The 12108-nt window shown below is 41.7% G+C and overlaps 1 protein-coding gene across 1 annotated transcript; it reads left to right on the top strand.

Moving 5' to 3' along the window:
- The first annotated feature begins 800 nt into the window (after nt 1–800).
- Nucleotides 801–4017, top strand: LOC124258434. The gene is made up of 4 exons (XM_046692530.1): nt 801–910; nt 1049–1159; nt 1933–2025; nt 2986–4017. Exons 2-4 carry the CDS (start codon nt 1063–1065, stop codon nt 3204–3206), a joined length of 411 nt encoding a protein of 136 aa, XP_046548486.1. The 5' UTR covers nt 801–910; nt 1049–1062; the 3' UTR covers nt 3207–4017.
- The last annotated feature ends 8091 nt before the right edge of the window (nt 4018–12108 follow it).

The following is a 12108-nucleotide window of genomic DNA, read 5'->3' as shown; positions in this document are numbered from 1 at the left end:
GACTCCTAGGGTAAGACACAGCCCGACGTTATGACTGTGTACAACACGCAGGCTATACATGAAGTATGTAGAAGCCACGTGTGGTCAACTCAAGTTCATTTCGACGTCATGTGGTTACTGAATACGTGATGAAAGTAATACATGTGACCAGTCCAAATATTTCCTAGTATGACATGTCATGTCCAGTGGGTTATGAATCATTTTATAGTAAATACGAAGATTAACTTGACTGGAACAAGGCCAGTGCTATATTCTTCAATCGTCGGTGACTATGTTGTAGTCCATGAGCCAGATGAGATTTGACTACCAAATTGAGTGGCAAACAGTCACTATGATTTTCATATAGCTTAAGGTATGTACTTTATGAAATTACCTGATGGACACCTCCCATGCCCAGCTAAATAGGTTTTTGGCAGCCATCTGGGCATGGGAGGTGTCCATCACGTAAATTTCAAAAGGTACATACCTTAAGCTATATGAAAATCATAGTGACTGTTTGCCCCTCAATTTGGTAGTCAAATCAATATTTTCAAGGTGTGGCTCAGGGACTATTGTACATACATGTATATAATTAATTTCTCTTGTTGAGTCTTCCCTGCCTTTCAATATATTGCAGTTGGAAAGGAGCATCCATCTGGCTGCGTTGTCTTTGCTAACAGCAAACATACAACTAGCTCTCTTACTATCCTCATTTCATTATTCGCGTCACGCTTGAAGGCCACCACCTGACTCGTTTAGACGAGGCGATGTGGTTTGTTGGTACACAATGATGAAATGGACTATAAAGGATATTCCCTGAGAGTTACCCCCCTTTGTAAATAAACCAATCTGCGCGGAAATGATTTAATGTTGAAAGTGAAATTACATTAGCCGACGTGTTTTCCAGGGAAAGGGCTTGTCTGACAGGCAGGTAATAGTCACTGTGAAGTACTACAAGTGTTCAATTTTTGTAACTATTGTTCACAAAACAGTCTGTCGTTGCATATGTCGGAGGGCTTTCTACAGTCATGTTGTTGTACATCTACGACGACGTTTTTGTACGTTTCAGGTAGTTCTAGTACCATGGCTGCGAACGTTCTTGGAATGGCCTTTGTGCCCTACTACAACCACTTAATGACGTTGTTGGAAACAAACCAGGAGCTAAAGAAAAGTGCCACAGGTACCGCAGATGAGTACAGGAGACTAATTTGGTTACTATTATTCAATTATTTATACATATCTACGAAATCACCGTCTACGAACCAATCTGGGCTACGAATCCACCGCGTCTACGAACTGGTTCAGCCTACGAAAACACCGTCTCCCCGTATCTTCGTACTCCTGTTTCCGGACACTTAGGAAACAGTTCTTGTTATGTTTCTATTCATGTGAACGACTGTAATAAATTTTAAGAAAAAACTGTATCTTGAAGACAAGCTTTATTTGAGATTTTACAATGTCACATCCCAGGTGTTTCATGATCCAGAAGATAGATCTATACTGGCTACCGAACAGTTATCGCCATATTTAGGATTCATAATTTTTCTCTTATCTTACTTACCGTGCAAAAGTTTCTTTTGCTGTCCTTTATTGTTGTCAAATAAAGTGGGGAAAAAATATGGGAATTGTAATTGACCGGAACTGCACACGTGTGATACTGATGGATTGGCGATAACTGTTATGCGGCGATAACTGTTTGCTAGCCAGTATACCTACCAGTCCAGCATATAACTAGGCGCCTGAGCACTATACCAAGGAGTGCCCAATGCAGGCCTTGGCTGGAATACGAGTATATTTACATGAAATATACCTACCTGTTTGTAGTTCTGATATAATCAAGCAAGATGACATACGTTCTTGTTTGTAGTTCAGATTTGTTCAAGTAAAATGACTTCCTGTTTGTTGTTCAGATGTATTCAGGCAAGATGACTTCAATGCTCGTTTGTTGTGCAGGTATATTCAAGCAAGTGGCGTGGGGAGCTGGGGGTACCATTGCTGGTGGTGTGGTCGGTGGACCTGTTGGTGCCATGATTGGAGGGCTTGCAGGTTTGTAAACAAAATTAGAAATCAAACATTTTATATTCATGATGGAAAGGAATAGGTTTCCTCTACCTTTATTTAAAACAGGTTTTGTCTTGGTTAAGTAAAATATTATCGACGATAGTTAACTACAGGTATTACAACAGGTAATTTGTGTGACCCTGCAAAGCAATGAAATAATGTAAGTGTAGGGTTGGTTATTGATACAGATCACAGAAATTGATCATCACAAACTAAATATCAAGTGATTATCAAAACTTATTGAAGGAGTAACTTTGAGAAAAACTGTGTCAGAAAAGATGATTTCCCATTTTTGGCAGTCTGTTGTGCACTGAACCATGCAGGTGTTGTATCTCACTGCCAAAATTGGGACAAGTGGTGTGACAATTAGGTCTCGTCAGTAAGGTGGTAACTAATTTGCTACTGGCACAATTAGGATCATTTAAGCACTGAGGATGTTTGTAAAAGTAAACAGGTTAGAGTTAGGGAAGTTCATCTCACATACTAGAAAAGAAGGATGTTTTATTTAGATAACTAATTTCCGGAGTAGATGAAAGAGTAGATGAAAGAGGGAAGTTCATCTCACTTACTAGAAAAGAAGGATGTTTTATTTCAGTAGAGTATATATAAATTTGAAACTGAAAAACATGTCTGTTTCACAATACAGGAGTTACTAACAGAACCTAAATTCTTTCATTCAATTGTATTTCTGATAATTATTCTCTTTTTGTGTGTGTGTACTTTGAGTTGTAATAAATATTACATAATAACAGGAACTTAATATTTTTTCAAGAATTTGTACAATAAATATTTTGGTCATTTAAAGGACTCTATTTATACTTTTTTACTGCATCCATTTTAGATGCTTGTGTGAACTGCATGCATATTTTTGCGTTCAGTAGACCTTTGCATATCAAACCAACAATTTCTGATCGTGTTTTCAGTGTGTGTTTCATTTGTTGTCAGGGTCTGTGATTGGCTACTGTAGGAGTGATGAGTACCAATCAATGATCAAGGTACTGAAGGAACTGACGGATAAAGACAAGAAGCGACTCGTCAGTCAAGTTCAAGAAGTGGTAGGGTCAACAGGGATTGAGACTCTCACTCGCTTCATTGGGCAACAGGCCCAGAGGGAAATTCTACTCAATGTACTGAACAAGTTCACTACAGATCTCAAAGGAGGATAGGCATATAGAGAAAACAGTCATGGACATTTTACGTGCATACTGTCTTGATATAAGAATAATATTCTTCAAACATGTCACAAATCATTTTCACTTATATATCTTCTAACACTTAGATCTGCTTTTTATCTGTACATTTATTCATCTCAATGTGCCTGAGACTGAAAATATCTTGTACTTGCCATTTCTATATTGCTTTATTAGTAACATATATATATATACATAAACATTCATATTCTGAAGACAATGTGAAGAGACATCTCAAAATGTAAGCATTGTAACTCGTGGGAGAGTTATTGCCCTTTACAAATGTAGGTCATGTGATATTGGTACAACCTTTGATCAAATCATGAGTAATAAATGTTGCTTTAGGTCCCATCAGCAATTTTGCAGCTATTCGTGGCTCTCAAATCATGAATAGTATGTTATTTTGTATCATGTACATTGTGTTGCTGTGCATTTATATACCAGCCTGATCTTATCAGACAATATATATGTATAATAATGTATGTACTTGATGTAAATAGGCATGCAAGCAGAGTCTGTACTTTCAGAAAACAATATTAGCATATGGGTGTTAGAGGGGCCTTGGTGTCATAGCATGTCTACCATGTCACTACTCTACCCTAGGGTAGTTCAGTAATCATTTGCATATAGTTGGGTTTGCAGAGGGAATTATGGTGATATTATGCATAATTTTAAAATTGTTATGAAATAGATTACATCACCTCATTTTGACTGAAACATCATCACTTATACTTGTACTTATATTTTGTGTATGAATGAAATAAAACTTGAATTGATTTATTTTTTATACAGGATTTTTGTCTTAGAGTGGGAGGTTTCACTTTCAATACAATATATATTTGTTCCCCATAGGTTCCCGATGGACACTTATGTTAGAATAGAGTGAGTGAGTGAGTATAGTTTTACGCCACTTTAAGCAATATTCAAGTAATATCATGGGGAGGGACACCAGAAATAAGCTTCACACATTGTACCCATGTGGGGAATCGAACCCAGGTCTTTGGCGTGACGAGCAAATGCTTCAACCACTAGGCTACCCAACTGCCCCGTTAGAATAGATTCCTGGCACCCCATTGGTGATTTATAAGAAGGAACTAAATTTGATCCAGTAAAAACTACAACTGATTGCCTGTGGTTGTATCGTGGATTGTCAGTTCTGCTTTCAGTCACACTATTGAATATTCAGGAACAACCTCAGTAGGGAGGCTCTTTCTTCAGCATCAAGATGTGTGAGTGTGTTTCTCCATTATAAAGAAACGTGTGTGTGTTGTGTTTTTGTTTGCAGTACTATTGATATGTCTCAGTGTTTTCTCCACTGTTAAGATGTGTGTTTTTACACTTAAAGATGTGTGAGCGTATCTCTACTGTATTAGTGTGTATCTCTTCATTATTAAGGTGTCTGTGCTTGTTCAATATTAAGATGTGTACCTGTATTTAGATGGACGACTGTCCAGTATTAAAGTATGTTCGTCCAGTGTTAAGATGTGAGAGGGTGACTATCTTCTTCTCCCTCTGTTAAGCAGCTTACTTACCATTAGACATACATTCATTCCTGTTTGCCTGCACAACCTGAAAACATGTTGCAACACTACAAGCAACATAATAGTTGATCTAACCTTGGTTTGTAAACAAAGTGCATCCCTCTTTATAACAAGCAGTATATATGCGCATGTGCTGTCTGTCTTCACATGAATAAGTCTATATTACGGACGCTTTAATCAATACTTTATGGAAGGAAGCACTGAAGGGACCTGATCAAATAAAATGTAGCGCACGAGTTCGTATATTGAGTGCACAAGTTAATATATATAGCACACAAGTTAGTTTTCTTAAGCAAACAAGTTAACATCTCGAGTGCAACATCTTGAACATCTTGAGCATCTCGAGTGCACAAGTTAACATCTTGAGCGCACAAGTTAGTATCTTGAGCGCACAAGTTCGTGTTTAGCATCTAATGGTATTAATGGAACGCACATTTGCTTGACTGCTGGCTAAAATGTACAAACTCATATCCTTTTGGAAGATTTCAATCTATGCAAAGTCGGAGTTAACTAGGTGGTTATGATGAGACTATGTAAAAGTATGCAAATTTATCATGAACTTTGATAATGTTTATCATGTAAACGTTCATCGTCTTTATGCTTGCCAGTACTATTCTTTGTATCTGAATTTTCCCCTTGTTGCTTTATTACATAAAGCAGGCCTAGGTATGTATAATGTCGTAATAAGAATTAAAACATAAACATGAGTAGGAGTTTATTGCGAGGATGAATAGTGGTTTTACTTACTTCTTATATTTGTACAATTTTTCCTTATCCTGACTCATGCTTATTGCTTGTCTCCCTTTCCTTCCGAATGCTAGTGGAACACTTGAATCCCCTTTTGAAGCTCCCTTCAAAAAAGCGGACGTAAAATCACTCACCAGGAGTCATCTCCCTTCCCCAGGTTTTGGCGGGAAAACGGCGCCACCTGTCGCCATGCTCCTCACTCTCTCCTGATTCGCACGAGTGGGCGGTTGTGAGAGCACCTTGTCCCCTATACGGCATTATATCCTTTTATTATTTAGGCCTTTCTTCTAAATTAGCTGTATAAGGCTTTAGTTAACATTTACCTACAATATTCTACGGAATTAATTCTCAAATTTCTCTGTTTTATCACATTTTTACGTGACTGTTCAGATTGTTTACAATTGATGAAATCTTGTTCTGGTTGTAGGTATCGATTGTCTGCTGTTGATCCACATAACCTATGTCCTAATTGCAAGCCCGTATGTTTATCTGACTCTCATTGTCAGTTGTGTTTTCACCTGTCTGATAGTGCATTTTACAAATATTCATATTATCTGTCTAGACGTGCAAAGGACAGGTCCAGACAAGATTTACACGACATGTCTAAACCGGCTAAGCTTGCAGAGGACCTGCAGTTGGTGTCTGCGCAGATTCACCATTCCAGTGGTCTACGGGGTCGTCTACGGAGGAGGTTTCTGCCGTAGACAACGCTGGCCCGAGGAAGAGGTCATCTACATCTGATAATTACTCATCGCAGTCTAAGAAGACTAGGGCATCATCTTCCCAGAGGAAGAAGTCAGCTACAACTAAGACTTCGCCTCGAAGTCTCGACATGGGGCAATGCAGAAAAGATCGTCCCTCTGGAAGAAATAGATCCCTCTGGAATGAATATATCCTCTGCCCTGAGATCACATCTAAGAAGAGATGAAGGCGTCTTCTACGTGACTCACGAAGGGACAACCTATCAACGCAGACGTTCGGCAGAGAGGGTCAACGGCCTTCGGAAGAAGCCTCATCCGTCTCAGATGCGTCGTCGTTACAACAGACAACACAGACCTTCAACCCGGGCGCCTTTATGCAGCAATTTACCCAACAGATGTTGGATCTGATGGAACAACGGTTCGCACGCGAGAGAGCTGCGACGAAGACGACGTCTGCGACGAACCCGAGTGAAGGTCAACTGAGCTGCACACCACGTCCGTTGGGAACCAACGTCCTGCAGAGCGTACAGGAAGATTCCAGCTCGACTACAGCGTCCGCACGAATATCTGGCAGCCATACCAACGTGGAACCTGCACCGACTACGTTCGGCGGAAGGACTAGACGTTCGCCGAACCCACGTAGATCACCATCGACGTCAGATACGGACGTCCGTCACGAACCTGCACGCAAGCATGACTACAACGTCCGCACAAAGGTCTGGAAGTCCTACCAACGTAGAGCCTACACCAGTTACGTTCGGCGAACACTCAAGGACAAGACGTTCGCCGAACCCACGCAGATTGTCATCTACCTCAGATGCGAACATTCGTCACGAACCTGCGCGCAAGTGTTCGTTACCAAGGAGAAGAGAATCTACACCACTGCCAAGGCACAGAGATTCGTCACAAGACTCCAACCCTCGACAGAGCTGTTCACCTACACGCAGGTTCGCGCGAACGTATGGTTCGCCACGAAGCTCACCACGCAGGTCTCCATACAGATCACCACGCAGATCACCACATAGATCTTCATACAGATCGCCTTACAGATCTCCCGACACTAGGAGACATCAATCCTCAGAGCATGATACTGCTAAATCGGAAGATGACGGCGGAATTATTAAAAAACATTTCCGACTCTGAAATCAGGTCATTGATGGCCAACGGTTTGGAACTTGCATCACCCTCTAAGGAGGCCAATAAAGCACTCTCGTACTTGATGTTGAATGATGATATAGACACACTCACGATTCCACCTATCGACCCTGTCTCACAGTTAGACAGGTCAAGAGCTATCAACGAGACCCTCATCTCGATCATGCAGATCTTCAGGCAGGTCTTCAGGCAGATCTTCAGACTGATCTCCAGAAAGGATTCAGGATCTTCAAAAAGATATATCTACATCAGAAGAGGGTAGCGGGATTAACTGCAAAAAACTCCTCTACGCTGAGAACCTACACATTCATGAAGGTTAAAGATGCTTCTTAAGAATCCAGGAGGGACTCATGTCCATATACAGATCATTCACCTGCGTGCAGATCTTCAGGCACTCACGTCGTCGCGGATCAGAGATAACGACTTGATAGATAATACCGGAGAATTTCAGCGCAACCTTGGTAAGGTTATGAAGTTCCACAGTCAACATATCCCCGACGTCCAAGCCAGGGAATTCCCACTACTCCACATGGAACCCTTCATGAAGGCTTCAAAGATTGATGTGAACTACAAGATCATCAACGACTACCGGGGTAGAACTTACACTGAAGTTATAAGTATCAACTCTACAAAAACCTTTGTGTATTCAACACAAAGGGTTTTTTATACGACACTTCATTAAGATCGATGAATACAGTCTACAAGCAACAGCCCTAAGCAAGTATGGAATTTCAACTGATCATCTGTATAAGATGACGACTGCATTATCTTCAGGAATGAAGGAACAGGAACCGAGAATCACTAACATCATCCTTACAAAACTACGTTACACCTGTAGTCAGTTGAATTATGATCTATTCCGTGCTGGTTTAAGAGATAACCCAAGTTGTTCTTGTGGAAATGTTTGTGAAAATTCTCATCATTACTTATTTGACTGTCAATTATATACAGTACAGAGAACTATCATGATGACTAATTTACGCAGTATTACAAATGTGGATATAACCTATGAGTTACTATTACATGGCAATGCAGATCTGACTGTTCACATAAATCAAAACATATTTAAAATTGTTCAAACATATATTTGTCATTCAAAACGATTTTCTTAAATGTTGCAATTGTTCCTCTTTTTCCCATATTTCTGCTCTGTTCTTCTCTGTCCATCTTGTAGAATGAATGTAAATAATACTATGTAAATACTACGGAGAGGGTGTTCTAAGTTGTATAACTTGTACCCAATCCTTTTCTCCTGAATAAAATATGTTTAAAACAAGGAACAGTCACAGCAGCCAGGGAGACAGTCTACCTACAGCTGTATCACGCGGCGGAATTTTTCGCCCTCCATTTAGCCCTCTATACACGTGGTCACTCGTGTAACTTCGGGAGGGTACGGACAAGGACGAGTGTTGATGAAGAAATCAACGACTGCACAAGATTTTACACGGATCTTTTTCCTGCAACACCGATGACGTCACATCGCGGGAATCTGAAAGGATTCAAAATGCTGCATTTTGATTGGTCCATGAGAGACAACGCCCTGCGCAGAAGTCGGACATCGCTCACGTGTCAGGAAGTTGTCTACAGATTGTAAACAACATTTCAACTTGGGAGGAGGACTTCATTTACAGTCCAGTTAGCAGGGTACAGCGTGATTTGACTGTCTAATGGGATTTAGAGACCTTCCCTGTCAGCAGATTGAAGACTGTTTATCTGGCGAATTGCAACAACATACGTTTGACGAATTTTGCTCGCGGCAGCCAGTCTACTATCTATAGACTTCACAACGATGGCAGTCACAGATCCGGACGTTGCTTCGCTTCCTTTACGGACATGGCAAGGGTTCCACTGTCTACGTACTTACAACATAGAACATGAGCAGATTCTGGGAAGATGTTTCATCTCGCCACAGAATGACAAGGTCGTCTCAGAGGATCGTTGGGTCTAGATACAAGTCATGGTATCTCAAGCACTACTCTCTCCGTTACCACTACGAAGTTGACAGAGCCTACTCAGTCTTCTAACGTCAGCACAAGACATGACTCACAGAGGAAGACTACAATTGCGCCCACTACAGGTGTTCGTAGACGCCTGTTTTAATAGTCTGGACTCCTTCGGACTACCGGACGGATTGAAACCATATTTTCTATGGTGGACTCGGAAGTCGAATATTTGCGGAGGAATCTACTCATCAGAGCGGAGTGCAACACTCATCTCTACGTAGATGCATCACTTCAAGGCTGGGAAGCTCACCTCGATAACGAAGTGGCAGCAGGAAATTGTTGAGTCAGGAGCAATCTGCATATCAACATGCTTGAGATGAAAGCAGTAGTAAAGGCCTTACTACACTGGTCCAACATACTAAGGAATGCACAACTGATAATCCACACGGACACAGTGGCGTTCTACATCAACAAACAAGGATCAACAAGGTCAAGATATCTACTAGACCTCAGCTTTCATCTGTTCAGCATAATAGATGACTTGAACATCTACATAAGAGCATGCCACATTCTTGGAGCCAAGATTGTGATAGCAGACGCCCTATCTCGTCTAACACAACCATCCCCGATGGAATGGATGTTACATCCAGAAGCCTTTAGATACATCATACAGACGATAGATTTCCGCTAATAGACCTGTTTGCAACAAAATTCAACAAACAGCTTCCAACATTCGTCTCTCCGATTCTCGATCCACAAGCATGGGCAACAGATGCTCCAAGCATCTCCGGGGTAGGACTAAACGCTTAGGCGTTTCCTCCTCCAGCTCTAATACCACAGGTGTTGCAGAAAATCAAGCAGATGAGGAAGCTGCAACTGATTTGATCGCACCTTACTGGCCAGCGACAATGAGGGTTCCTATTCTCTCACAAGAATTTGGAAGTCCAAAACTGCAACTCTCAGAGTGTCCGAACCTACTGATACATCAGCACACCAAGCAAGCACACGGGAACCCCACAGTGTGCCAGCTACACACATGGAGTGTATCAAAACTTGCTTGACGAAAGGAGAATGCTCCGCCAGAGCAGCGAAAGCAATTACACTAGCTTTACGCAAATCTACCCGCAAACGACAAGTGGCAGACTTTTGAGAAATACGCCTTGAGAAAAGGCTTCACAGCGATGAAAGCAGCTCATCCTCAAGTGGCGGAATATCTTTGTCATCTCAGACAAATAATACAATTAAAAGGTTCAATGCTATCTACATACCTAGCGGCCCTCAGCTCAGTAATCACCAAGAAGTCAGGTGTTAAACTGACTAAAGTACCAGAAATACTGGCCTTACTAAGATCCTTCAAATTGGAAGATCAACAAAGGAAGTTTAAAGCGCCGGCTTGGGATCTTAACGTAGTTCTACAGCTTCTCACCAGTGATGCTTATGAACCACCAGACAGGACATCCTATGAGTTTCTTACAAAGAAAACTCTGATGGCTTTGGCAACAGCAGCACGGATGTCAGATATACATGCTCTAGACTTTGAACGTATACGTTTGATGCACATCACAACATCGTTCATCTGGGATTGAGATGGGACTTCATAGCTAAGAATCAACTGCCAGGTCAACCCGACAGACAGTCCCACGTCCCAGCATTATCATCAATCCCTGGGCCACAGGATATCCAGGACCTATCCTTATGCCCAGTCAGAGCACTGAAAATCTTTTTACAAAGATCTAAAAACAGGAGACGAAAATTCAAACGCCTTTTCATCCCTATATCGGCGGAGACACCCACAGAGATCTCACGCACTACGATATCATTCTGGATGAGAGCAATCATCCTTAGAGCCTACAAGGCAGCAGGACTTGAGCCTCCACGAGCCTACAATCCTCTTGAAGTCTGAGCATTAGCATCTACGCTCGCCTTACATGGAAACTGCTCAATATCTACGATAATGGAAGGCTGCTTTTGGAAGTCGGAGACGGTGTTTGGCAACCACTACTTCAGTGACATCGTTTCCGAAGACGTCTCCGGAATTCACCAATTGGACCTCTTGTGGTAACACAACTAACGGTTCCACAAAGGCGCTGAGAAGGATCTCACCCCTTTATCACGTGACTTGCAAAGCCAACGTTCTGGAGAGCTTTAGAGTCCATGCGCACGTCTAGGACAGACCAGCATGAGTGATAAACCCTGTACTTGTAAAAGAATTACTCGTACACGAAGAAGGATTGCTTCTCCACTTGATGCTACACGAAGAAGGATTGCTTCTCCACTTGATGCTAAATCCACACATAATGTCAGCAGAAGAAACGTTCCAGCAGATCTGACAAGTTGTGGTCCCCCCAAACTCATCAGAAAAAGATGGAAGTAAGGATCAGCAGCAGCAGCAGTGCCATCTGAAGTTCCCATGGGGGGTAAATAGGACGTAAGTTCATCACTAAGGAATCCAGAAGTGGTTTGACCCACCACCAACTCCGTCGGATTCTACAAGCAATAAGCATGAGTCGGGATAAGGAAAAATATGTAATTTTCTGAATAAAATTTATATTTTATACTTATCCTGACTCATGAGGTGAGCCCTCCCAACCTCCCCTCACGGCACTCTGGATTTCCCAGTAAATCAGTGTGTCAGGCTGTAAAATACGGAAAGAGTGAGAAGCATGGCGACAGGTGGCGCCGTTTTTCCCGCCAAAACCTGGGGAGGGAGATGACTCCTTGTGAGTGATTTTACGTCCGCTTTTGTTAAGGGAGCTTCAAAAGGGGATTCAAGTGTTCAACTAGCATTCGG

Source organism: Haliotis rubra, unplaced genomic scaffold (assembly GCF_003918875.1).
Source record: "Haliotis rubra isolate DU_JTF1 unplaced genomic scaffold, ASM391887v1 Scf693, whole genome shotgun sequence".
NCBI classification, from domain to species: Eukaryota; Metazoa; Mollusca; class Gastropoda; order Lepetellida; family Haliotidae; genus Haliotis; species Haliotis rubra.
This window is presented reverse-complemented; position numbering and strand designations above follow the sequence as displayed.

Coding starts and splice junctions, on each gene's coding strand:
- LOC124258434 (XM_046692530.1), top strand. CDS start 1,063: ATGGCTGCGAACGTTCTTGGAATGGCCTTTGTGCCCTACTACAACCAC. Junction 1,160..1,932: donor GCTAAAGAAAAGTGCCACAG/GTACCGCAGATG, acceptor TTTGTTGTGCAG/GTATATTCAAGCAAGTGGCG. Junction 2,026..2,985: donor CATGATTGGAGGGCTTGCAG/GTTTGTAAACAA, acceptor ATTTGTTGTCAG/GGTCTGTGATTGGCTACTGT.